The sequence below is a fragment of the Desmodus rotundus genome, chromosome 6 (genome assembly GCF_022682495.2).
Source record: "Desmodus rotundus isolate HL8 chromosome 6, HLdesRot8A.1, whole genome shotgun sequence".
Lineage (NCBI taxonomy): Eukaryota > Metazoa > Chordata > Mammalia > Chiroptera > Phyllostomidae > Desmodus > Desmodus rotundus.
In genome coordinates this window covers 13,739,245-13,767,138 of record NC_071392.1, presented here as the reverse complement: position 1 = coordinate 13,767,138, position 27,894 = coordinate 13,739,245, and the positions used below count along the sequence as shown (strand labels likewise).

The 27,894-nt window shown below is 41.4% G+C and overlaps 1 protein-coding gene across 3 annotated transcripts; it reads right to left on the bottom strand.

Annotated features, from left to right (window-relative positions):
• Positions 1–27,627, bottom strand: SPMIP4 (sperm microtubule inner protein 4). Of its 3 annotated transcripts, XM_024563028.3 has the most exons (10): positions 27,333–27,627; positions 26,504–26,661; positions 20,202–20,369; positions 13,894–13,965; positions 10,155–10,184; positions 8,360–8,541; positions 6,486–6,574; positions 4,504–4,678; positions 4,126–4,217; positions 2–1,166 (listed from the first exon to the last, which is right to left on the bottom strand). In XM_024563028.3, exons 2-10 carry the CDS (start codon positions 26,635–26,637, stop codon positions 348–350), a joined length of 1,761 nt encoding a protein of 586 aa, XP_024418796.2. In that variant the 5' UTR covers positions 26,638–26,661; positions 27,333–27,627; the 3' UTR covers positions 2–347. The 3 variants fall into 3 exon arrangements, with proteins under 3 accessions (XP_045053360.2, XP_045053361.2, XP_024418796.2); XM_045197425.2 differs by lacking the exon at positions 20,202–20,369 and having other exon boundaries at positions 1–1,166; XM_045197426.3 differs by lacking the exons at positions 20,202–20,369; positions 26,504–26,661; positions 27,333–27,627 and adding an exon at positions 17,811–17,988 and having other exon boundaries at positions 1–1,166.
• Between the last annotated feature and the right edge of the window lie 267 nt (positions 27,628–27,894).

Genomic DNA, 27,894 nt, shown 5'->3' with positions numbered 1-27,894 from the left:
TTTTTTCAAATATTCATTTTTTAAAAATAATATAAACTTTGTCATACACATTGTTTTTCGTGGTTTTAGAAAAATTCCTTGGAGTATAATTTGAAAATGAGATTAAAGACTCAAGTTTTTCTGGTACTAATATTTTATTGTCAAATTGTTAAACTTTTCAAGAAGTCAAAACATCACCTTCTCTGGGTTCCTCTGACCAGATCCTAACTTAAATTCCTGAAAACATAAACCTCATTAACAAGGTCAGTATGGCTCCTCTATAAAACAGAATCCAGCAACAGGGAAGAAATTCGATTACATTTTCTTTTCTTGCAAGAGGCTGGGTTTTGAAGGGAAAGATGATTATCTCAATTATAGAAATAATAGGCATTATGGCCATAGAATTGGTGTCTCATCCCGGAATGCACCTTATCCCTGAGGTCCTTATGGTCTTCTAGAACTGACTGATGGAAACGTTTTTGTGCACTGCTTTTTGAAAAAGAGTTCTTAAGCTCCAGCAGGTCGGTTTGAGTCTTGGCCTCTCCAACTCTAGGAATCCAACCCAGAAGCGATCTTGTTTCCTCATCGTTTTCTGTGCTGAAGGTCAACTGTTCTTTTGGCTTACCTAAAAAGCGTTCTAGATCCAAAGCTTCCGAGTCCAGTTTACGTTGTAAAATACTAGGCTTACCAAGGCTAACAGGATTTTGACACATAGCATACGGGTCATGTAAGGCCGATTTAAAATGTTCGTATGGAATGTAATGGTCTGGGGCGCTGTAAGGTGTAGGCTGGGGTTTCGACAACAGCTGTCTCCAGTACAAATCCTCTGTCTTTTGAGTATCCGTGATTTTTGGAAATGGCTGTACGCCATAAATGTCAGTCAGGTCTTTCGTTGGGTAACACGGTTGGCGTGCGTAGGGAGACAAGCTTTGTTCTTCCTTAATCTTCTCTTCAATTTCCTGGTATTTGTTGGTCAGACCTGCTGGTGTGTTATCACTAAGTGCCATCATTTCTGTAGAACTGGGTACGAAGGTATGAAAATTACACAAAACTCGAGGGGTACAATCGGGACAGGAAGGTGGCCTTTGCTGGACAATAGCCTCCAGGGGACGTCGGTTCTGAAGCAATCGAGCAAGTCGTCCTTCCAAGGGTCTGGTGGTTTTTAGGGCGGGGTGGGATTTCTCTGGCTGGAGTGGTGGGATAAAAAGGAGAAAAGTGATGCGTTAGTAAACACGGCATGGTAAGGGTGTAGCCACATGGCAAGTCAGGAGTCCTGCCGGTTCTCGCTGTCATAAACACAGGATGGGTGTAACAGCCCATATTCCACTGTCTGATATTTAAAGATGGTGAGATTTGGGCCCTAATAAGCACATTTTCCTCCTCTACCCATCTTTGCTAACATGGAAAGGGTGTATTTTTACTTGGCGATATAGAAATTCTTCTAGGTAGGAACTCTGCTTTCAAACTTTCAAAGATATAAAAAAATCCCTGGAACAAAACTTCTGCCCATCAGCAACAGATGATGTTAACAGTTTTGGGCAATTAAGTCTCTGCTAAAGTCTTCTTTATTAGGCCAAGGCAAGAGTTCTTAAACTCGGCTGAATTAGAATCAGCTTTGCAGCTGGAGGAAAATGAGATCCTAGACTTGATCCTCTGAGACTGTGAGTCAGAAGATCCGCAGTGGGCTCGGGAACCTGCTTTGTTAACAAGCATCTTGGTGATGCTGTGGCTAAGGATGCTTGAGAAACACCGGTCTGAGAGGACTTAGTCATATCTATTCTTGTTTTTTGAGATGTTTTATAGCAATTGTGACCTCAGTCATGTCCACAACTGCACAAGTAGCGAGTGTATTGAAAGGGTTGGTGATAGATACAGGTCTGCGGGGGCAGGAGGACGAGGGGAGGAGTTGACTTGGAAGGGGCACGAGGGAACTTTGTGGGATGACAGTCATTTTCAATACATTGATAGAGGTTTGGGTTTCGGAGGTGTGTGCATTTGCAAAACTCACTGAGTGTACACTGAAGATCTGTGTGAATCACTGAACGTTTATTTTACCTTAAAAGAAGAAACTTCAAACAAATTGAACTCTGGTTAATGATATGCGTACTGAATGTTTAGGGGTAAAGTATACTAATGTCTTCAATTTACTCAGAAATGTATAAAAATAATAACTGTATTGCTCCGGCTGGTGTGGCTCAGGGGACTGAGTGTTGGCCTGCAAACCTAAAGGTTGCCGGTTTGATTCCTGGTCAGGGCACATGCCTGGGGTGTGGGCCAGGTCCCCAGTTGGGAGCATGCGAGAGGCAACCACACATTGATGTTTCTCTCCCTTTCTTTCTCCCTCCCTTTCCCTCTCTCTAAAAATAAATAAATACAATCTTTAAAAAAAGAAAAATAGTAAGTATTGATGCAGTGGCTGGAGGGATGGAAAGATGAATTATGCGGTAAGTAGAGTAAAATGCTGATGGTGGAGTCCAGGCGATGGGCACATGCATGCTGACTATGCTGTAAAATTATTTAAACTTTTCTGTGTTTGAAAATTTTTATATGTTGAAGAAAAGAGTGAAAAACAATGGATGTATGACGATGATGGAATAGATAGCAGAGATAAAAATGAGAATGTTGAGAAAGTAACAGTAGTTTGGACTTAGAAAAAAATGGACTTGGGAACATCCTTTTGGAACCTACTTTGTTCATAGTCAGAGAAATTTCCATACTGTTATTAACAAATTTGTTATAAGCTTTAATCACGTTTGAGTAGACACTTTAAAAAAAAAGGAAAAAAAAAAACCCCCAGCTCTTTGAAATGCTTTGTTTAATTTTCCATAAACTAAAAGTATAGGGTGTATAGTATCCTACTTTGACAGTATCCCTTAATGCAAGAAGCAGTTTTTAATACCATTATTTTATTCTACTACAGTAAAGTATTTCATACACATATTTATTACCACTAAAACATGCCTTCCCAGATCTGTTATTTATGCTTTAGTCAGAAACCAGCAGGATTCACTGAAAATTCCAACTACTTTAGGCATACTTTATCATGTTACTAATAAAAACTTAGGTGTTGATCTACTTGCACAGTAATTCTGCATATAATGTACTTGACAAGCATCCTTTGTATAACTGTAGGTGTGTTTCATAAAAAATGATAAAGCCGCTTCCTGAGGGGCGAGGCCCCAGGGTCAGATCTGTGGAAATCCGGACAGTTTCTGAACACACCTGCCAGTGTCAGGGTGTGCGTCTCATCTCTCCTGGCCTCAGAGAATGCTTGTTGCAAGTGAGAAATAAAGAAATCAAAAACCCTTCAGTGAATGATACAGCACAGTCTATGGACCTACTTCTGGTGTTAATGATTTTATATTGCTTTGGGAAATACTGAAGCTAATGTAAAAAAACGTGTACAGTTCAGCATAAAAAGAGTGCATATTGAAATAGCTTAGAGTTGTTTTGTAATGTGTTTTTCCATAATTTCTATCTTTGAAACTATTAATTTTGTTTTCAAAATTTTGTAGTTTTAGAGGATAAAATTTAGACCCAAATAAAACAATAAATGACTACTATTAGGTCATTTTACTTCATTTACACAATTAAGCCGACAGTTTATAGCTTCTGTCACTAAAGGGCATGACTAGTACTTTAAGACCATTTCACATAATTGATCAAGAAACCTGATATTTACAGAGAATTTATTAGCTTTTGATTGTAATTCAGCCAACTTTCAATTATTGTGGATTTCAGGAAGAAGGCTTTATCTTTGCAAAAGCAGTGATAATGTACAAGATATGCTAATAGGCAAAGATTCACAGCATTTAAGAATCCCGTTAAATTGCTAGGTAAGCTTTTGTAAATCAATTCCTTTGTCAATTTTAGCAACAGCAACACAGTATAAAATCTGCTGGGAAAAAAAAACCAACCACCACCAGTATCATGAAGAGAAAAAGGAAACCTTGCTTGTCCTTCAACACAGTGGAGAAAGGTATTCACACCAGTTGGAATCCGTTCAGAATTAATTTCTGACATGAGTTAGATGTTCCTCTTTCTAGTTTAGTCACCAATACTCAGAAAGAAGTGGGCAAAGCAAGGAAGAGACCAACTCGTGGACACTTTCCCCCAAATAATTGAGAGCTGCCTGCAAGTACTTACAGGCTTTGGGTCGAATCCCATACGTCCAGTTAACTCTGCCACCTCCTTTTCATGGTAATTGTCCAGTTCAAGGGGGTTCATGGGCCCCAGACCTTAACAGAAACATCACACCTTGTCATTGAGTTAAATGAAAAATGACACGCAAATGACCTCTTGGAGAAAACGTACCCATTCCCCTCTGGAATATAATGAGGACCAATAAAATGAAAACCAACTTAACCTCCCAGTTACCTGCTGAGAGAAACTTACCACCCACCTTAATTTCTACTAGTATTTAGATTAAGAAACAAGGAGAAATATTAGAAGGTGAAAGCTTGTAACAGCATTTGTCAGCTCTCTAATTTTGTTCTTTTTATCTGTATGAAGGTGAACTCGTACCTGTAAAATCATGATTGTATGAAGTGATCCAGTGGGACTTCTCAAGATTCCTTTGTATGTTGGCTTCTTTTAGAGAGTTAATATGATCCCAGGAATTGAAACAAGCGTTAGGAGCGAAGGTTTTAGGAGGTTTGGGGTAGAATATTTGCTTGTTTTTCTCAACACATTTAGGAAGCTAGAATATGAACATACAAGATTATTGCTATTAATGTCATCTAATAGAACAAGAGCTGACTCACTGTCTCACCAGGGGTGGGGGCAAAGGACTTCCAGGCAACAGACACAATGAGAGTTGAGCTGAGCTTGGAAGAGTGGGCAAGTTTTGGGTAGGTGAGAGGCCATGAAGGGAGGGCATTCAGAAACAGGAAACGGCCACGAACCTGTTGGAGGACTAGGAAGTAGAGCCAGGTGTAGGAAGGGAGAAAGACCCTGAAGTGTCTTCCCGGCTCAGTGAGAGCTCTGGCATTCACACTTAGGTGAAGGAGAGCCAGTCAAGGCTGTTGCAAAGGGGCGTGACGTGAGGAAAGCATCACTTGAAAGAGCAGGGGGAAATGAGGGAAATTGAAAGAAGAGACTCAACTCCAGAGGTGGAAACTTCGGCTCTAAGAACGTGTAATGACAGGGTGATCTCTAGAATAACTTCTCATATTTCTGGGTTGCTTAGATTTTACTTGAAAGAATGAAAGAGATCCAGTAAAACAGATGATTCTTTAAGGGCTTTTCTCGATGTACAACTTCAGAAAACACAAACAGGAAACTGCTTACTTTGTAACGGCTGTGTGACATTGCAGTGACCGCACTGTGGCATGCCGCCACCGTCTTTCTAAATGGAAATCAAAGGTTTCCAGCCTTCCACAGTTATTTCCTGCCTACCTCACAGACTGTTAGTTAGGCACTAGGAGAGACCCGATGGGAAGCACTTGGCCCTGCCCCTCACAAACTCACTGGCCAATGAATGGTAACTAGTATCATTTTCAAATTTCTAGATACTTTCCTTTAGGATTTAAAATTTTCTTTTTTGGCACACTCCTTCCCGGGAGCATGCCCACGCCTTTCTTTCCCAGGCATGCTCTTTCTCCCTAAGTTCTAAGGGTCCCGACAAGACTTGCAACCAGGGGAGCCATGGGCAGCGCAGCTCTCCGGGGCTCACCCCTGAACCTGTCTGCAGGGCCCCCTTTTCTCTGACTTTCCAGTGAGCTGACAGCAGCCCCACCTTGGCTCACTTCTTTCCCAAAAAGTTTCTAGGGAGCCAAAGCGGCCCAGCCTCGGCTCGTCTCATCCCTTCTTCTGTCCCTTCTATCTTCTAGGCGTTCCTTGCTCCACTGTCCCCAGCTATAAAAAACATACTCTCAAAAAATGTTCTTTTTTGAGCCATGTGGAGTCATGGCATGGAGGTTAAGAGCAGAGATGGAAGCCTCACAAGCCCGACTGCTGTGATAATAGGAGAGTCACAAAGTCTCAGCCTCAGTTTCCTCATCCATGAAATGGGGATGCTGATCCTGACCTTTGGAGCTCATTGTAAGTACTATATATGAAGTGGTCTCAAGTGGTTAGTGTGGGTAGCAACTTCTTAATAAACAGTGGCTATTGTTTTATTTTATTTTTGGTTCTACACAAATATAATGGTTAGCACAATACATTGTGAATCTTTCTGAAAAAATCTCCCATTTCCTCTATGCATATTTGGAGTTACTCGCTACATTATGAACCGTAAAGATGGAGTTGCGGGATACAAAGTCAGTGAAATCCAGCCCTTTTCTGCCTTCTCTCTGGAGGAACCTTTTTTTTGTAACTGGAAATGTTACATGACTGCCAAAAGTACCAGAAATCAGCGAAGAAAACAAAACAAGACAAAAAAAGTGAATCCTGGTTAAAAATCTCAAAATTTTCACCCAGAGAGAATATAGAAACAATTCATCTTTTGGATTTTTTATAAACATTTTTTTAACTTTGTTTTAGACACAATTAAAAAAAACACTTACATCATAATATACCCCCTGGCCTGGCCAAGTCAAGGCTTTCTTCTTCGAATCCATGGGAAAGTCAAGCAGCTCATATCTGTAAGGATTTCCTGAAAATTCAGGGAAAGCACTGTTACCCTGAGTATACGGAATCGTCTTCTGATTAATGGAGTTACGGGTGCAGTACATGGAAACGAGAAAATATGAGGTGGAGAGGATTGCAGGTGCACACCGTAGCTTTACAGTTGTAACTGTTTGACTTCTCGCCCTCGCCCCCTTAAGGCCCAGCGTGAGGGCTTCCTAAACTGAGCATGACTCTCTAGCCCCAGTCTCCAGCAGTGGGAGGACGGGTCCTCCACCTTTCTTCTTAATGAAAGGAATTTTTAGGTCAATCACAAGTCTTCCTGTATCCTCTTTCTCATTTAAACTACCTGTTTTGACTTTTCCCTGCCTATATGTCAAGAAACAGAGTTAGTACTTGCTTACTAAACAGGCATTGAAAGAGAACATCTTAACGAATCCAGTTTCCTGGGCATTGGTGGTGCGGTATTCTTCCCTCATCTGCAGGGGGTACGTGAAACCGAGGATAGTACTGAACCGCATACACCCTCTGTGTTCCCAGTCCGACAACCCAGATGCCTTCCCAGGGACTCGTGGGTGGGTAGTGCACACAGCATGGTCGCACAGGACAGAGGAATGACTTACGTCGGGGGGGGGGGGGACAGAGTGGGACATCAGGAGATTTCATCACACTACTCAGAGTGGTGCGCAGTGTAAAGCTTGTGAATTGTTTAGTTTTGGAATTTTCCATTTAATATTTTTGGACCCTGGTTGACTGTGGGTAACTGAGTAATAAGAACAGTAACTGCTAACACTTACCTCTGTTTTCCATGAGGCAGTCGTGGTATTTCTATTTTACAGATTGGGAAGTGGGGGCACAGAAGTGAAGAAACATGCCCAGGTCTGTGATGAGTAAGTGGCGGAGCCAGAGTTCTCCCCCTGCAGCCTGACTCCGCAGTCCGTGCGCTTAAACACTCCACCACAATGTCTCTCAAACCCTTACTGTCTCCTAAGGCAGCACTGAGGCTGGGAGAGAGGATGGCAGTGTCTGCTCTTACTGGTGGGTTCAAGTGTTCGTGTACAGAGGGCCTGCATTAACCAACAGTTCTTGGGTCTCACCTTCTTCACAGACCACACATATCCAACAAATACTTATCTCTGCCTACCGTGCACCCTTTCTGCCACCTGCAGCTGCCTTCGCTCTTTTGCCATCGGTTCCTTCTCTGTCGTGAGGTGTCTAGTGCGGGAGAGACTCGGTGACCAGTGTAAGGGCGTACTGTCCTTTGTATAAGACCCATTTGGGACGACCCCCGTGTTCGCCTGTGGTAAAGTGCTCCCAGGTGTTAGGAGGAACTGAACGAACTGCTCCCGTCACTCTCTGAGTCTTATTTCAATGAGGACCTTTTCCTTTCATCACGGCTGCGACATCAGGTCCAGACTCTGAGCTCTGAACCCACCACTGTCCCTTGGGCGGATCACCTGAGCTAGGACAGAATTTTTCAAAGCTAAACCGAAGGAGCAAAAAGGAAATAAAAACAAAATCTAAGTTGAATAAAAACACCCAATACTACAATGTTTGTTTCTGATTCTGCCAGGGGAGGCTCTGTATAAAGATGAAAGGTTAAGAGCATCTGCAAAGTATCTGAATGAAATGGGTGGGTGGTGAGCTCTCAGCAGATTCGAAAGTGCAGCCACAGCTGAGAACAACTTTTCTAATCTGATGGGTCACACTTCTGTGACTTGAGTCCTTTGCCCTACTTTCTTTAGTTTTAGTATTGAATAAACTCCAAATGTAAGAAGAATGAACACTGTTCTGATTTTAAATCCTACTTTACCTCTTGTCTTCAGAACCGTTGTATCATAAGCCTTCGTCGGCACGGTAGGTGGACATGGCCGCTGGCTCCGGGCTTTGATGCCAGTGTAGAGGTCCTCGGGTGACGTAAAGGTTGGGAACATGGCACCGCGACAGATGTGGGTGTGGTAGGGGTGTTCGATCGGGTACGGGCAGCAGATCTTGCTGAGATTTAGTTGAGCAAACAAAACAGAAGTGCACTTTTGAAAACTTAATCAAGTATTCATCGGAACCCTTCTTTGTGGCAGGTACTGGTCTAATCCCTGGGGATATGACAGTGAGCCAAGGTCCCTATACTCATGGAGTCAGCATTCTGGTAGAATATATACCATAAAAGATAAGAAAATTTTAGAAAAGATTGTATTTACTTATTTTTAGAGAGAGGGGAAGGGAGGGAGAGAAACATCAACGTATGGTTGTCTCTTGCACTCCCCCTCCTGGGGACCTGGCCCGCAGCCCAGGCATGTGCCCTGACTAGGAATTGAACTAGCGACCCTTTGGTTCTCAGGTCGGAGTTCAATCTACTGAACCACAACCAGCCATGCCTGAAATTTTCTTAATTTTGCTAGACAAATAAAAAATAAATTTACCATAATTTTTAAAATGATAATGAATTCTTTATAGTGAATAACTTTCACAGCTGACATAAAAATATGAAGCAGAAGATACATGAATTTCATAGTTTTCAGAATTTTTAGTTGCTTTTAATTCTTGCCTCTTGTTTTAAGAGGATTCTAGTACTTTATTTTACGGAATAATTTTGAGCATTTAGCTTCAGTATACAAAGTGATCTCTGACCATCTTGGACTGAACTTTCAACCCAGGCCATCCGTTTCTTTCTTTCAATTTTTTTTTTTTTTAAGATTTTATTTATCTTTAGAAAGAGGAGAAGGGAGGGAGAAGGAGAGGGAGTGAAACACTGATGCACGAGAGAAATGCCAATCGGTTTCCACTCGCACACCCCCAAGCTGAGACCTGCCTGCAACCTACGCATGTGCCCTGACTGGGAATCGAACCAGCGACCTTCTGGTTTTGGGGACGATGCTCAACCCCTTGAGCCATACTGGTTAGGGCAGGCCATCTGTTTCTTTAAGCAATCCATCAACAATATATACTGCCTGTATATGTACACAGTGCCGTTCAGAAATCAAAAAGCCGAAGGTAGCTAGTACACTCAAAGAAAGAAAACTCAACAAGTTAAAAAGATCACAAGGATATAATTTTCCTATCATTTTACAAACCAGCAGAGGTTTAAAAAACCTGGGAGAGCTATCTAAATTAGAAGAAAAGGAGATTAGGAAGTACATGGAATAGAAAAATGTTTATATATTATTAGAAAACAAAAGTAAAAGGTGAGATTAGTGCCCTGGCCGGGTGGCTTAGTTGGTTGGAGCACTGTCCCATGCAAAAAAGGGTTGTGGGTTCATCTGTGGTCAGGGCACATCCCCAGGTTGTGGGTTTGGTCCCTGGCCAGGGCACGTATGGGAGGCAACCAATGGAAATTTCTCACATCGTTGTTTTTCTCCCCCGCACCTCCTCTCTCTCTAAAATGAATAAAAATAAACATATCCTCAATGAGGATTAAAAAAAAATAAGAAAAGCAGGGGATATAATTGGAGAAAAAGAGTAATACTGTTACTTTGGACTTCTGCCAGCCTCTCCTGCCACCTGTTAAAAAACCTTTCATGAAAAGTCTCATTTGTCCTCACACTAGGACCTGCAGAAATTCCAATACTGTTTTCTTGAATAGAGCGGGGAAGTACAAATTGTATACTTACCGTACTATTGAATTAGGTGGTTTGGGCATCCTAGAATAAAGACAGCAAACAAATCTTAATTTTTATTAAAGACTTTTTAAAGCTTACATTCCTATTAGAAACTTGCATAAGAATAAAAAATTTCCATTTTCCAACTACAGTGTCTCTAAGATAATACTGACTTTATATAATCTTTTTTAAAAATTATATTTAACTGATTATGGTATTACAGTTGTCCCAAATTTTCCCCCTTTCCCCCCCTGCACCCAGTACACCCCGCTCCCTCAGACAATCCTCATACCATTGTCCATGTCCATGGGTCATGCGTGTAAGTTCTTTGGCTACTCTATTTCCTATACTGTACTTTATATCCCCATGGCTATTCAGTAACTACCTATTTGTACTTCTTAACCCCCTCACCTCTTCACTCATTCCCCCATTCCCCCCTCCAATCTGGCAACCACCAAAATGCTCTCCGTATCCAGGATTCTGTCTCTGTTGTTCTTGTTTGCTTAGTCTGTTTTAGATTCAATTGTTGATAGATATGTATTTATTGTCATTTTATTATTCATAGTTTTATTCTTCTTTTTCTTAAATAAGTCCCTTTAACATTTCATGTAATAATGGTTTGGCGATGGTGAACTCCTTTAGTTTTTTCTTGTCTGGGAAGCTCTTTATCTGCTCTTTGATTCTAAATGATAGTTTTGCTGGGTAGAGCTGTCTTGGCTGTGGGTCCCCACTTTTCATGACTTTGAATATTTCTTGCCAGTCCCTTCTGGCCTCAAAAGTTTCTGTTGACAAATCAGTCGACAGTCTTATGGGAGCTCCCTTGTAGGTAGCCAACTGTTTTTCTCTTGCTGCTTTTAAGATTCATTCTGTCTTTAACCTTTTTTATTGTGTTGGCCAAAAAGTCGGTTTAGTTTTTGTGAAAAAATGAAAGACACATTTTTCATTTTCACCAATAACTTTATTATTGATTTGTATGTTTTGAGTATGCCGGCTGTCTCCTGCATGGTATAATGTTGGTTGTCCTCAATTAATGTCTTGATTTGATTGCTATCAACTTCTACTGGACTATAGACATTGTTCAGCAAAAAATCTCCAGCATGAAACTTTGCAAACCACTTCTGACATGTTTGATCAGTCGCAGCACCTTCTCCATACACTGCACAAATCTTTTGTTGTGTTTCAGTTGTGTTCTTACCTTTCTTGAAATAATAAACCATAATATGCTGAAAATGTTGCATATTTTCTTCCATCTTCAATATTAAAATGGCTACACATTTATCAACTTTGATAAGATTTTTTAAATGCATGCTGGTATGACAGCTGTCACAATACAATCTAACAAAATTGTTTTTTTTTAATTTTAATTTTTTATTGTTATAACAACATTGTTTCGAATGAAGTTAAAGACAACTAAGCACAACTAGAGCCATCTTACAGAAAAACCGAATTAACTTTTTGGCCATCCCAATATTTTATTTATGATGTGTCTTGGTATGGGCCTTTTTGGGTTCATCTTGTTTGGGACTCTCCTGGACTTGTATGTCTATTTCCTTCACCAGGTTAGGGAAGTTTTCTGTTGCTATTTTTTCAAACAGGTTTTCAATTTCTTGCTCTATCTCTTCTACTTCTGGCACCTCCATGATGTGAATGTTGATACACTTGAAGCTGTCCTAGATGGCTTCTTACACTATCCTAGTATTTTTGGGTTCTTTTGTGTTCTTGCTATTCTGACTGGGTGTTTTTGCTTTCTTGTGTTCCAAATTGGTGATTTGATTTTTAGCTTCATCTACTCTACTGTTGATTCCCTGTAAATTATTCTTCATTTCAGTTAGTGTATCCTTTATTTGTGACTAGTCCTTTTTTATGCTGTTGAAGTCCTCACTAAGTTCCTTGAGTCTCGTAACCAGTGTTTTGAACTCGGTATCTATTAGATTACTTGTCTCCATTTTTTTTTTCTGGCTTTTTGTTCTGTTATTTCATTCGGGATCTGTTTCTTGTCACCTCATTTTGGCTACCTCCCTGTATGTTCCTATGTACTAGGTCCAGCTGCTATGTCTCCCAGGCTTGGTGAGTGGCCTAATGTAGTAGATGTTCTGTTCTGCATTTCTGATTTGCAGTGCAGTTAGGACTGCCTACTTCTAATGATAAGAGAGCTCTGGTTTTTCTGACATTCACCCTCATAGTCAGGGGGTAGTAAAAGTTCTCTGAGGCAGCCCGCCACCACGCATGTGGTGCAGTTACATGACCTAAAGTCACCTGAGTGTGGCCTGGTTGGAGAAGATATATCAGTACTGTAAGTTCTTTGACCTTTTGCCTAGGATTGCAGTTCTCTCCCAATCGACAGAGAGGCTAGGACGAGACTGACGAGCTTCTGAAGGTATGCCTTTTCTGAGTCAGTTCATTTGAAGGCTGTGTATTTACTAATTATGCTGCACAGGAACAAAGTCCACACTATGGAAGGACTGCCATCCACGTCCATCGGATTCTAACCATTAGTTTCAAATTACTCAAATATTTCTCAAATATTTCAGGCAAAAAAAATGAACAGGCTGTTCATCAGTTGACAGTAAAGATCAGTAAAATTGCATATACTCTTTAACTTTTAGGTTTCTCTGTTTAGAAAGTGGTATATTAACCATATAATTTTGTTAGTCTATATTATTAACACATAAACTATAAAACGTTTATACCCTTCTTTATTTGGATTCTAAGTTTATAGATTTTGAACTAAAAAAAAATGTTTCATCTTCCAGTTATATTTCTGGGTGAATTGGGGAAAGTGGGACAATGAATATAAAAATCCAAGGGATCTAGAGATACTAGATTGGCTGTTATTTATGAAACACCAAGTCAGCATGTACAAATTTCCTTGTGTGACAAATTTAACTATGATACGAAAGCTTCTAAAAGAAAAAACAACCCTCAAAGTTTGAAAATAAAATGAATGAAAAGAAAATAGGCTTAGAGACACCAATTCCTTGACCTGAATCATTCTAGTATTTTACTGCTGTACTCTGTATCTACTTTTCCAAGTTAACTAATTCCAAAGGGATAAACAAGTTTTAGTGACCACAAATATGTCTTTTTGGCTCCCTCTTGTGGTTAAGATCTATATTAACTTCTTACTTATAAACAGATTCCTAATAATTCTAATAAAGGCAAAGAAGAAATATTTTCATTGTTACTTCAATACTGTCAGCATTTTATTTTTATCTGAATATTAAAAAGTATGATTTTTATATTATATATAACAAACTATTTCAATGAGTAAAAAAAAATGACCAAGTATTCCTCACCCAAAAGAGACTTAGGGAATAATCTTACTAAGCTATTTATAGATTATCACAATGAACATCTTAGAAAATTCTAAGTAAACAGTTTGTTGAGGGCACTGGGGCATTTTCTGTGAACATTTAAAGAAAAGTAATGTTCCCATTAGATTGACTAACTAGGTCAAAGGCAGGGAAATGACTGAGATGGACTGTACAAATCCCTTCAAACATTACTCTTCCATATATCCAATATTTTCTTTACTTGTTTAGATACCACAAACAACTAGTGTGTTTTAGGTTTATTTGTTTTATTTTCGTCATTTGTTTGGTCTTCGTTTTTATTATTAACACTCTCTATTTTTAAAAAAGGAACACTTTTGTGTTTTCTAAAAGTTTCCATTTTGGGGCTTTTTTATTTCTCATTTTTTCACTTAAAAATGTTATTTGATTTATATAAGGAAAATAAACCCAAAACTTACAATGAATCGTTTCCATAGATGTCGCTTTTTTTGTTCTGTGTCAAATAATAGAATTGTTCAATAGGAAGCTTTCTGAAAAGAAAGAAAATATTAAATTGAACATCTTTTCAAATTAATACAGTGTAATATGAGATAGGAAGAGACAAATAGACAAGTACAACTATATGCATATGGAAATTCAGTTTATGAAAAGGAGGCATTTTAAATCAGCAGAGAAGGATTTACTTTTCAATAAAGAGCACAGGAGAGGGAAGGAGGGTGGAGGGAGGAAGAAGAGGGTAAAGGGGGGATAAATGGTGATGGAAGGAGACTTGACTTGGGGTGGTGAATAAAATACAATAATACAGATTACATATTGTAGAATTGTATACCTGAAACCTATGTAATTTTATTAACTAATATCACCCCAAGAAATTCAATAAAAAAAGAAAAGAAAAAATAAACCATGCAGGAAAAATTCACTAGCCATTTGGAAAAAAATAGATTTCTGTTTTGTACTACTCACAAAAATAATTTCGGATGGATTAAAATCTAAAGAATTGGGAAATACAGACAAATATTAAAAGAAAATATACAAGAATTTTTTTTGTCTTGGTGGTAGGAAAAATATTTTAAATAAGATTTTTCTTTTAAAAGTCAAAAACCAAAAGGACATACAATAACATCGAATAAAAAATGTGAAGTTTCAGAAGCTTCTGGCAAAGACGGAGGCATAGGTAGGTAAGCTTCACTTCCTTGCACGAAATAAGGACAACCACCAATTTAAAAACCAAAACCAACGAAAACTGCCAGAAAATCAAACTGTGTGGAAGCGTGACAACCAAGGCATTAAGGAAACATTCATCCAGACTGGTAGGAGGGGCAGAGATGGAAAGCCTGGTGGAAGGACGTCCTGAAGGTGGCTGGAGGACCAGGGCGGGCGAGGTGGCAGCTGGCAGACTGGTCCCACATTCGTGTGCAGATAAGTTGGGAGAAACAACTGGGGAGCAAGACAGACCGTGTAACCCAGGGTTCCAGTACAGGGGAAAAAAGCCTCAAAACCTCTGGCTGTAAAAACTTGTGGGTGTTGAGGCAGCAGGAAAAACTCCTAGCCTCACAGGAGAGTTCAATGGAGAGACCCATGGTGTCCTAGAATATATACAAACCCACCCACCCACCCGGGAATCAGCACCTCAAAGGGCACATCTGCTTGTGGGAAGCGAGGAAAGTGACTGAAACCAGGGTGAGAACCAAGCAAGTGGCATTGTTCTCTTTCTGACCCCTCCTTACATACAGTGTGCCACAATATAGCAATGTGGGTTGCCCCATCCTGGGGAATACCTAATGCTCTGTCCCTTACAATGTAACAGGTGCACTGAGACAAAGAAATATGGCCCAAATAAAAGAATAGATCAAAACTTCAGAAGAAGAACTAAGCAACGAGGAGGTAGCCAACCTATCAGATGCAGAGTTCAAAACACTGGTAATCAAGATGCTCACAGAAATGATTGAGTACAAATGCAAAATAAAGGAAGAAGTGAAGTCTATACAAAGTGAAATAAAGAAAAATATACAGCCCTGCCTGGTGTGGCTCAGTGGGTTAAGTGCTGGTCTGTGAACCAAAGGTTCACTGGTTTGATTCCCTGTCAGGGCACATGCCTGGGTTGTGGGCCAGGTCCCCAGTGGGGGGCTCGTGGGATGCAACCACACATTGATGTTTCTCTCCCTCTCTTCTTCTTTTCTCCTCTCTCTAAAAATAAATAAATAAAATAATTTTTAAAAAAAGAAAAAAGAAAAATATACAAGGAATCAACAGTAAAGGGAAGGAAATGGGGACTCAAATCAAAGATTTGGAACAGAAGGAAGAAATAAACATTCAACTGGTACAGAATTAAGAAACAAGAATTCAAAAAATAAGGAGAAGCTTAGGAACCTCAGGGACAACTTTAAAGGTTCCAATATCCAAATCATAGGGGTGCCAGGAGAAGAGGAAGAGCAAGAAATTGAAAAGTTATTTGAAAACATAACGAAGGGAAACTTCCCCAATCTGGCAGAGGAACTAGACATTCAAGTCCAGGAAGCTCAGAGAGTCCCAAAGAAGTTGGACCCAAGGAAGCACACACCAAGACACATCATAAGTACATTACCCAAGATTAAAGAGCAGGAGAGAATCTTAAAAGCAGCAAGAGAAAAGGAAACAGTTACCTACAAAGGAGTTCCCATTAGAGTATCAACTGATTTCTCAAAAGAAACCTTGCAGACAAGAAGGGGCTGGAAAGAAGTATTCAAAGTGATAAAAAGCAAGGACCTACAACCTATATCACTCTATCCAGCAAAGCTATTCTTTAGAATGGAAGGACAGATAAAGTGCTTCCAGATAAGGTCAAGTTCAAGGAGTTCATCATCACCAAGCCTTTATTATATGAAATGTTAAAGGGACTCATCTAAGAAAAAGATCAAAAATATGAACAGTAAAATGATAACAAACTCACAACTACCAACAACCAAGCCTAAAAACAAAAACAAAAGCAAACTAAGCAAATAACTAGAACAGGAACAGAATCACAGAAATGGAGATCACATGGAGGGTTATCAGCAGGGAGGGAGTGGGAAGAGAATGGGAAGAAAAGGTACTGGAAATAAGAAGCATAATTGGTAGGTAGAAAATAGACACAGGGAGGATAAGAATAGTATAGGAAATGGAGAAGTCAGAGAACTTATATGCACGTGAACTAATGGGGGGAATGCTGGTGGGAGGGGGTGTGCAAGGCAGAGGAGGATAAAGGGGAGAAAAAAAAATGGGACAACTCTAATAGTATAATCAATAAAATGTACTTAAAAAAAGAAAAATGTAAAGACAGGACAGCATAAAAATCTCAAATAAAACACAGACTGGAAGAAATACTTGCAATGAAGATGTGTAAAGGATTAATATACAGAACATAAAGAACAACTAAGAATCTACAGCTAAAAGACAATAAAAATGGAGAAAGAAAAAGAACAGAAAAGAAAATGTAAATGGCAATACCTAAGAAAAACGTACTCAACCTAAGCAGAGAAATGCATTCTGATAACCAAGATACTCATTAGATAGGCAAAAATTGTACAGTTTGACACTATAATACAGTTGGCCGAGAGTATGGGGAAACGGATACTTTCAGCCACTACCAAGAGAATACAAAGCACTGGGGCTATGTCTACCAAAATTGAAAATATTTATACATTGTAATCCATAACTTCCACTTAGGATTTTCCCCAGGGAAACATTTGAGTATGAGCTCAAGCAGGATTGTTTGGGTACATTCATTACTTACAGTTAATGCAAAAAAAAAAAAAAAAAAAAAAAAAAAAACCCTTACACAAAAAACAAAAATGGGGGAAATACTACAAGAATGGCTAAATAATTTATGCTGTATCCATATTGTGGAATACTATGAGAAATTAAAAAGAATGAGGTAGATCTGTATTTATAATGGCTAGATTATGTAGCAGTAAAAACAACTAACTTGCCTACATACCATGTATTAATGTACCCACACATACAATAACACAATATGTTTTCGATGGGTGCCTGCGTGAGTACACAAACGCACAGCAAAAGGAGTGAATCAAGGAGACACACCAAAATGGTACCTGCAGTTCTCTCTGGGAGAGAGACTGGCATTGGTGGGGTGGTGGTCAAAGGAGGCTGGACCTCATAGATTTTTTTTTTTTAAAGACAAATTTTTAGAGCAGTTTCAATTTCCCAGCAAAGTTGGGAGGCAGGTAGAGAGATTTCCCATATCCACGTTACCCTCCCACATCCTGAGCCTCACTCACAGCCAACATCTCCCACCAGAGTGTCTATCAGTTACAATCGATGAACCTACACGAACACGTTACCACCTAAAGCCTTCACTCTTAGTGCTCGTAATGTTTTAATAGATTGTAGCACTCACCTGTCCCTGTGGCTGCCCGGTATCTTTTGAACACCAGCCTTATATCTCATCCCCCCAACGTAGATTCCAAAAAACTTGCTTTCTCAGCCTCTAAGAATGGCCGTAGAGTGTGAGGGTTTTTTGTACCCCACAGAATGCTCACCCAGAAAACCCCATGATTGTTCTGATTAACAAGGTAGATAAAAGGAGCACCTCTGTCAGCATCAGTCCGGCTTTCTCTGGTCACCCCAGTGCTCGCTCGATGGGTGCATAAACTGAGCTAGCACAGAGGCAGAAAAGACAGAAGTTGTTTTGTGTGGACTTGTCAACATGAACTTCACCCTCATCAGAACAGACCTGGCCATGTTGGAGTTTGCCCGAAGTCACCAAAACCCTAAATACTGCAGAGAGAAAAATCTCCCTGGGTGTCTTAGCCAGCCATCTGGTGGGAGGTTGATTGCACCGGGCCCTTCCACCGTGAAAGACGGATTTATCCTCACAGGATGAGACACCTGTGAACGTGGATTTCCCTTTCCTTCTCACTGCACTCCTGCCGGGCACACCACTGGTGGACTTCCCGAATGCATTAGTCACTGCATGCCATTCGAACGACAGTACCTTCGACTTTTACCACACAAGAAATAAGGCAATGGTTGAATTAAAGGACTCGCTGGTCTTTTCAGATACACAGAACGCCAGAAGAGCTACTGCAGATGCAGTTACGGCTGCCTGTGGCACAAGCTCTGAAGCAATGACCAGTCAACAGTTTCCCCCAAAGCCAGAATGCATGGTCGAAAAAGCAAAGAGTAGAAGTGGGGGTGATGCCTCTCACTCTTTACTTTCTGTTACACTTGAGAAGTAAACTTCCTCCACAGCCCGGGTCTTTGCTGGTTTAGAGGTCAAGGGTGAAATACTTCTATCAGAGAACACAACAATGATTCCACTGAACTGGAAGCTGAACTGAGAATGTGGTAATCTGGGGCTCCTTATGACTCTGGAGAAAGCAGGCAGGAAAGGACTGTACCAAGTAGGCTGGGATGATTGATCCTTAAAGTCAAGGGCAAAGGATTGCTGATATACAATGATGGGAGTATCAGAGGAGTATTTCTAGACCCCAAAGAGTTTTTTTGACACCTCCTAGTATTGTTTCCAGTGGCATAAAGTTAATGGAATACTGTGGCAACCTCACACTAAAAGCTTTCATCTCTCAGGAACAGAATTTGGGGTTGCCCCCCGCCTCCCTGACAATGAACTACCAGCTCAGGGTTGGGCTGAGGGCAAGGGAACTTGGACTGGGTGGTGGGGGAAGGGAACTGTAACACCAACAAGAGCCTCAGGCCAGCTGTAGAAAGAAACACTGTAGTCACATCCTATATTTTCGTCCTTGCTATGTCCTTATACTTTAATATATTAACTAATTTTTCCTCTCCTTTTCCTTATTTTTCCATGTAGGGTGTGTTAGTGGTGGTTATCAAGGGCACAGTGTGGGTCATCGGGACAAGTTTGTAACTGAACTAGACAGGAGCGAACGTCACACAGAGATCCTGCACTCGGGGCTGTTTGGGTCGTCCCCTTCCGGGGGCCAGCACCTTTCCCTTGTCTGCTTTGTGTGGCTTTACTTAGGCTTTGATAAGGTCATTGGCTGCCACGACCCATTGTCACTGTCTCTCTCTAGCTGTGGCTTGTCTTTCCTAAATTCTTTTGACGGCTTTAGAACAACAAACTAAACTAGACTGCTCGTAAACTAGGTAAGCAGGATTGTTAGAGAAAGTAGGAATGAGGAGGCTCTGTGTGAAGGTTTGATGGACTTTATTTTGACTAAATTTCATAATTTTTCGTAAACAATTAATGTGACATTTCCTTGGCTGCTCAGGTTTTTCCCTTTCCCTTCAGTTTTAACCTGTGTTTTAAATAAAGTTGCTGAAAGAGAGACTTTTAAGTTCATAAATAATTACTGAAATATTTCAATAATTGAAAACAATGCCAAATAGATTCTAAAGACTATAGACTGACGAACAAATTAGAAATCAAAAGTCCCCCCAAAATCAAGAACATCTGTGTAAGTGAGACCAGCTATTGGCTCAAGCAAACACATTTTTAACTGAGTCTCTCTCAGGAATATTCCTATTTAGTTTTAGATAAAATGTGACTACTAAAAGGGAGTTAAATTAATCCAAGTTTCTGATCATAATACTTGAACACTTCTAAGGACAGAAAGACAACCATAAACACAGATTTTATTTTTTTTTTACTGACTTCCCAGTTAGAAATTGTATGATTAGTTTTTCCATCTGTGTCTTCTTATAAACAGTAAAAGAAGTAAGTTTGGAGGTAGAGGAAGTTAAAAAGGACGCACACTAGAAATAAAATGAACACTAGGACGTTGATGCGAAAGGCGGAAAGACTGTTTACCTCGGCCAGGTTTCTCCACCAGATCCACAGTGCTGGTGCCCCATGCCCGGGAGGCGACACTGCGGCCTCTGCACCTCAGGGAGCACAGTGGGGATCGTGCAGCTGTGTCCCCTGTCAGCGCCCCATGGAAGCCTACACTGCTGGAGCGACTCCCTGAAGTCCTGATACCTGTGAAAGAGGAGAGACTTCAAATAGCTTCAGTATGGAATGCTGTGGTCCAAACATCTGTGTCCCCCCCAAATTTGGGTGTGGAAACCCTAACGCCCAAAGTGATGGTACAAGAAGGCGGGGCCTTTAGGAGGTGGCTAGCTCACACAGGTGGGGCCCTTATGAATGCAACGAATACTCTTAGAAAGAGACCCCAGGGGGGTTGCTAGCCCCTTCCACCTCGTGAGGACACAGCACGGAGGTGCCAGCTATGGGCCAGGAGGAAGGCTCTCAGCAGAACGCGTCCCTGCTGGGGCCACATCCTGGACTTCTCCAGGCTCCACAACGGTGAGAAATAAATGCTCCTTGTTTATGAGCTACCCAGTCCGCGGATGTGTGTTATAGCTGCGCAAGCGGACTGAGACAAACAACTACAATTCCCAAGGCTTCGAAATTATTTTCACATTACATTTTGGGAACATGGACGGAATTCGCAGTGCCAAGCAGATTGTGACAGATACTGGTTACTGAGGCAGCACTGGGTTGCTGAAGGGATGAGGTCAGATTCCCGGGGGCCGACAGATGATCGCTTTTATTGTTACATTTGTAGTATGTATGCTTATTTAAGTGTCTTTATTGATACAATTCACATGGCATACAATCCATGCATTTAAAGCGTACAATTAAATTGTTTTCAGTATATTCACAAATATGTACAACTATCACCACAATTACTTTAGGACATCTTTCTTAATCACCTGAAAAAGAAACTTTGTATTCTTTAGCTATCATCCCCCCACTTTCCCCTCCCAAACCCAGCCCTAAGCGACCACTGTTCTATTTTCTATCTCTACAGATTTGCCTATTCTGGATATTTCACATAAATGAAATCGACATGTGGTCTTTTGTGACTACATCACGTATCAGTCATTCATCCCTTTTAACGGCTGAACAGTATTCCATTTACGGCTCTAAGACGTTTTCTTTATCCACTCATCTGCTGATGGAAATTTGGGTTGTTTCTGCCTTGGCTACTGTCAATAAGCTGCTCTGCACACTTATGTGCAAGTTTTTGTTTGAATACCTGTTTTTTAAGTCTTTCAGGTATATACCTAGCAGTGGAATGCTGGGTCACACAGTAATTCTTAATTTTTTGAAGAACTGTCAAACGGTTTTCCACAGTGGAAAATTTCTACCACGACCAATGTACAAGGGTTCCAGTTTCTCCACATGCTTGCCAACACTTGCTAATTTCCTTTTTTTAAAAAAAAATTATAGCCATTCTAGTGCATGTGAAGTGGTGTCTTTTTGTGGTTGTGATTTGCGTTTTCCTAATGACTGATGATGTTGAACATCTTTTCATGTGCTAACTGGCCATTCGTATATGTCCCTTGAAGAAAGGTCTGCTCAGAGCCTTGGTCATTTTTAAACTGGGTTGTCTTATTGAGATGTACGAGTTCTTCATACATCTTGATACAAGTCTCTGATCAGAGAGAGGATTTGCAAGTATCTTCTCCTTTTCTGTACGTTATCTTTTCATTTTGTGTAGCATCCTTTGAAGTACAAGTTTTTAACTTAAATGAAGCCCAATTTATCTATTTTGTAGTTTTGTTGCTTGTGCTTTTAGTGTCATATCTAAGAATATACTGCCAAATCCAAGGTCATGAAGATTTACCCCCATGTGTTTTTCTGACAGTGTTTTAGTTTCAGCTCTTAAACTCAGGCCTCTGACCCATGCTGAGTTCATTTTATGCACGACGTGAGATAAGGGTGCACTCTCATCCTTTTGCATGTGGATATCCAGTTGTCCCAGCACCATTTGTTGAAAAGACTATTCTTCCCCCATTGACTGGTCTTGGCTACAGATGATCTTTTGACATTAAAAAATGGAGAGTACTGTAAAAGTGCAGAAACACCTGCTCCTAAGCGCTATCTAGAGCTTCTTTAATAGTGATTCTTAAAGTGTGGACCATGAACCAGCAACATCAGCATTTTCTAAGAGCATGTTAGAAATACAAATTCTCAGCCTCCACGTCAGACCTAGGAATCAGAATTTCTGTGGGTGGAACCCAATAATCTGTTATAACAAGCCCTCTAGATAATTCCTATACATGCTAAAGTTTTAGAAACATTTCCTTATTCAGCAGTTACCTTTCCCAGAAACCAGGTCTCCAATAGTCCGACCCCTTACAACTGTACCATTCCATGGGCCAGAGACATGGAAGTTTCCTAAAGTGGCTGACAGTTCAGAAGACTCTTTCTGCTCTTTCTTAATAAGGAAGTGAAGGGCAAGGACTCTGCCTGGTTCACTGTTGTATCCATGTTATACAGGAGGTACTAAATGGACACCTGTTGAATGCACGCATACATAAGTGAGTGGGCAAGAACCAAAGAGATAGATTTGTTTCTAGGGCTGCAGCCAATGACACAGTAATCAAAGATTCAGGCCAGGGAGACGGTCTCACAAAACACTTAAGACTATGGCAAAAGATCTGCTTCCTAATTAGGAAGGGTTTAATGACTTCCAGTTTCCAGTGATGGCAACAGCCTAGATTATTTGGACCAACCTTCCCACCGAAAACAACTGAAAACGCTGAAAAGGGAGCTTCTGTGTTGGTGAACACATGGAGATGTAGGGAGAGTAGCATGCTCAAGCATGAAGCTCTGTGCCTCTTCCCACAATGCCTTGCCCTATGCATCTCTTCCATCTGGCTGTTCCTGAGTTATATCCTGTTATAATAAAACAGTTACCTATCACCAAGAGATGAAGAGTATAATGTTCTAGGGAATAAAGAACATTGATTCATCACAGTTGCCACTGCAGAGCAAAATGAGGACAAGCCAGTATAGACGAGGTGTCTACCACACTCACTGCAGAATCCCCAGGATATATATAGCTCAGTGTTTTGCAAAGATATGACGTTCAACAAATATTTATTGACTAGGTAGTTTTCCTAGAGAGTGGACAATGATATGAAAATCTTAAAAAGGGAACCAGTTGTATTTGGGGTTAAATTTTCTTGAGGAAGTTGAATTCTATTTCTATTTGACCTTATTGATTGGCCCAGAGAAGACAAAACAAAACAATGCTGAAAAGAAATGAAAAAAACATGTTCTTAAAAGCAATTGTTAACAAGTTGCTTGTTGCTTTTCAATGGAAGAAATACAAAAGAATCATCTATTTATTACTATTTTAAGAGGCAACCAACTGAATATATACACCAGTGACTACTGTAATTGCCTCAAAATTTACCAGCAAAGAAAGTAAGTGAAGCATGAAGATTAACTTGCCCTAGGACCATGGGTAAGCCAGAACCATAATCCTGGTTTTCTTACTGTTTTCAGTGCTTTCTACCAGCCCAGTGGTTCTCAAAATAAGCTGAAAAAAACTTCTAAATATTCAGATTCCCTAGATTCACTTTAAACCTACCGAGCTAGAATATCTGCAGACAGCCTGGGAGTTGGTAATTTCAGAAAGCTCCTCAGGTGGTTTTGATGCACCCTGTCTGCATACCAGTGGTGGGTAACAATGGCGCTACACTGTGTTGCCTATTCTTGAAAGAAAAAAAAAGTAGGCTGATGTGAGCAAATCCTTTTGCACTGCTATTAAGAGGACTAACTTAGTTCAAAATACATTATATTTAAAAAAGACATCCCTTTCAGCACATCCATGTTTAGAAGACTAAGCTGCTGAGAGCTGAGTATACTAGGACTTATGTTCATCCTCACCATTATGAAGGGTAATTCCTAAAAGCCAGCTTTTTGTTTTGTTTTGAGATTTGAGTCCGGAGTCACTGGGCCTGAACCTGGTCTGCAGAAATAAGTGTCAGCATTGATAAGCAGAGGTGCCAATCAAGTGCTCCTGACGGCACCTTCCAGAGCAGCTCAGAAGAACAACAGAGAGACAAGCGGACTTCTATTTCTGTAAGCTGCCCAGCTGATTCAAGAGGGAGTGAGTAGGAGGACTTCTGAGGATACATGATCAATCTGGCTTTCCCATTTAGGGATGAGGAAAGGAAAGGTCACAGGGAGTAAAGGAGAAAGGAAGTGTTAGTATTTAGGAGCAAGGACATGGTTGTATGTAGATATTGCTTTATTGCTCAAATAATACCTTGTTGCATTGCATAGGTAATTGAACGTGTTTAATTTTATAGTCAGTTAATGAAAAACAATTACTTTCTCAAAGATGCTTCTCTTGATTTCCTACCATTAAAGGGTTTTGGAGCCAAATACTAACCAATCATGAGACAATTTAGATAGAAGGGATCAAAATTTCAGTGAAAAGCCTTAGATGAGGACTTTTTTTTTAAGATTTCATTTATTTTTTAGAAAGAGCGGAAGGGAGGGAGAGAAGGAGAGAAACATCAGTGTGTGGCTGCCTGTCTTGTGTCACCCACTGAAGACCTGGCCCGCAACCCGGGCATGTGCCCTGACTGGGAATCGAACCGGCGACTCTTTGATTTGCAGGCCAGTGCTCAATCCACTGAGCCACACCAGCCAGGGGTAGATGAGAACTTTTGAGGGGATAAAGAATCAATCAGATATGGCTGCCTCAAGTCCTACTCAGGTCCCTTTTGGCCAAGTAGGAAACCTCACAATGCTGCTTGTGAGCCGGGGTCAGCTGCTCATTCCCAGATCGCACACGACCTGCTAAGGGTTCCCTCTGACTCCAGGGAAGCTCTGGATAATCTGCTGGCCCTCGGAGCTGATTAGGAATTTTGGGCTGACAGCCACTTTTTGGAATCAGGTCATAGTAGAAAAGCAGGTGCAGCAAGGACTGACTCAGTAGAAGTGAGCTGAACCCTCTTCCCCACAAATATGAAAATAGCAGTTTCCGAAAAATAAGTTGAATATGATCTTTAAATGAAAAAGAATGGAGAGAAAGCAAGTTGAGATGTTAACAGTGGTCAACAAAGGAAGCACAGAGGTTTTCTTCCTTGTGCTTTAATTTCATAATTTTTCTGTCAAAAATGTTTCTTTGTGGAATTCCATGAGTTCTAAATTATTCACAAGGAACGTGTTAGTTTTATAACTAGCTGCCTTTCTCCTTTTTCATATAAAGAGCATGTTGAAAACTGGAACAGGCCATTCAATTCTGATCAAGATGGTGGAAGCTTAGATGAAAGAAGAAAGAAGATGCAATTGGAAAGTCTGTTGAGAGCTGGAGTTCAGCCTGGCAAAGAGAACTCTGAGCAAAGGCTGCTGCCCTGGAAATGACCGATTTTTCTTACTTTGCAAGGCTTCAGAGGGAAGAACCAGGGTCAGCAGGTAGAACTTACAAGGAGGAAAAATGTTATGAGTGGGAAGAAAATTATCTAACCATCAGCAACATTTGGAATGGGAATGGCTCTGCCTGTGCGGCGGTGATGTCTCAGTTTGCAAGTGTTTAAACTGAGGCTAGGTGACTCCCTGTTGGGTTTCTTAAAGAAATAATTCTTAAATAAGAGGTCTGGCAAAGTGAAATTAAAAAATAAAAACAAGAAAGCAACCACACAGGCTAGTTTTTCACTGTCCATGTGTTCTGAGAATCGCCCCCCCCCCCCCAAATGCTTCGAGTAAATACAATATAGAAAAGCTGGCACTAAGATCTTGGAAACTTTGTTTTACCCGTTACTTCATACATACAATGGGGGAAATAATAGTCCTTTCCTTACTGGGTTGTTTGAGGATTAAAAGAGTTACTCTGTAGAAAGTGTTTGGTACAGTGTCCACATAGAGTAACGACTAAATATATATTAGATGCAATTTTAATCAGAACCTGTAATTAATATGTTATAGGAAATTTGGTAAAGCACAAATTTAGGCAGCAACCATGAACAACAGACTATGGGAGTATGTTTAACCAGATGGTCTTACAAAATAAAAAAAATTAAACAGATTAATCATCAAATGAAGGAACCAATCATTCTAGAATTCTAGACTGTCGTGGATGAATTTGATGTCTACTTTTAAAAACACACGCACCAACTTACTTTTTATCGAGTCCCTAACAGATGTGAGCACGTTAAGATTTTAGATAATTGCCATGTTACTGCCTTATGGTGTGATGAACGGAAGAGCCCCATAACCCTAAGTGTTTTTTCTCATATATAAAAATATTCAAATCTATTAAAACCCTTTTAAATTGTTTTGCTTTCCCTAGTTTTTGTTGTTACCTGTCCTCAGAGGCAGTTGGGCGAGTAGCCGTCTGTAGTGGAGTGTGCAGCGCATTGGAGTAAAAGGTGTCTGACAGTATGTCAGCTCCTTCCAGCTCCCTGCAGCAGCAGGGCCTGTGGTGGATTACCTCCATGCTTCCGGGCTAACAAGGCACAACCTGGGAGAAAGGAGGACACACCTGATTTGGGTGGGAGTGGACTGACTGGGTCACTGTCACACTGCCCCTCCCGCAGGGCAGGCAGCAGACATGCTTCCTACAGCTAAACTGTTCAGCGCAAAGCCGCAGAGAATCAGGGCCTTCCTTCCTCCCCAGAGCTCCTCCGTGGATCCTCAGATGTCACATCAGTAATAAACAGCAACTGCAGTTCTACGGAAATTAATTTCAACGGAAACAAATCCACGAAGTGGAAGATGTTCCAAGGTATTCTAGGTCCACACAAGGCCTCTCTACTTCGCGGACATGGGCTGGCATTCCATTCTTGCCTCAAATTTAACCATAACTATTCAGGAAAACTTAGCTGATCAGGCCACCACCCCCTTCCCCCAGCCCCTCACGGCCTCTCTAAAACGTAGGGAGATTATCCAACAAAATTAACAGCTCCTTAGGTCTTGGAGTATCCCGAACGAGGTTAAGTCATTTGCAGAGAGGTGGATAATCAGTGGTGGAGCGTGAGCGGGACCCCGAAGGGTGAAAATGCCACCCCTCCCTTGGACTGAAGGGGGACGCCACGGAGGCGCGGCGGCTAGGACCGCGGGCCCGGGGAGCTGAGGCCAAGCCTCCCGGCCTTCGGCGCCCCGCCGACCGGCACCTCGGGGTTCCCCACGCACCTGGGACATCCGCTTGGGAGCGGCACCGGACCGCGCCTCCCGTTCCCCTCCCCAGAGCTGGCGGGCCTTCGCGGAGCGTGGAATTCCGCCGTCGTCCGCACCTGCGGCCCCGGGGAGCTTGCGGGCAGGTGCGGGTGAGGGAGAGAGAGGGACTGCGAGTAGGCCAGGGGTGCGGTCTTGGGTGCCTGTGACGGCGACCGTGACCGTGGCACTAGGTAATGCATTCTTGCGGGGCGGTCGGCAGCGCGTGAAGCTTCGCAGGAAGCCGAACCAGGAGCTCCCGGACAGGTGGGAATCGGAAGCGGAAACGGAAGTGAGGAAAGAAGACCCGAGGCTCAGTCGTCCGGGGGTGAAATAGGCTTTCGACCTCCTATCTGGCCCTCAGCTCCGGACCCGCCCCTCCCTTGGCCCCGCCCCCACCCCCCCGCTCACCGACCCGCCCACAGGCGCCCTCTGGCGGCGGCATCCTTTCTCTTTGGAGGGATGCCTGTTCTAGCGGTGTCTCGGGGCTGGGACGTCCTTTTGTGTCTAGTGAACTGAGGAAGAGCGCGGGGCCGGGGAA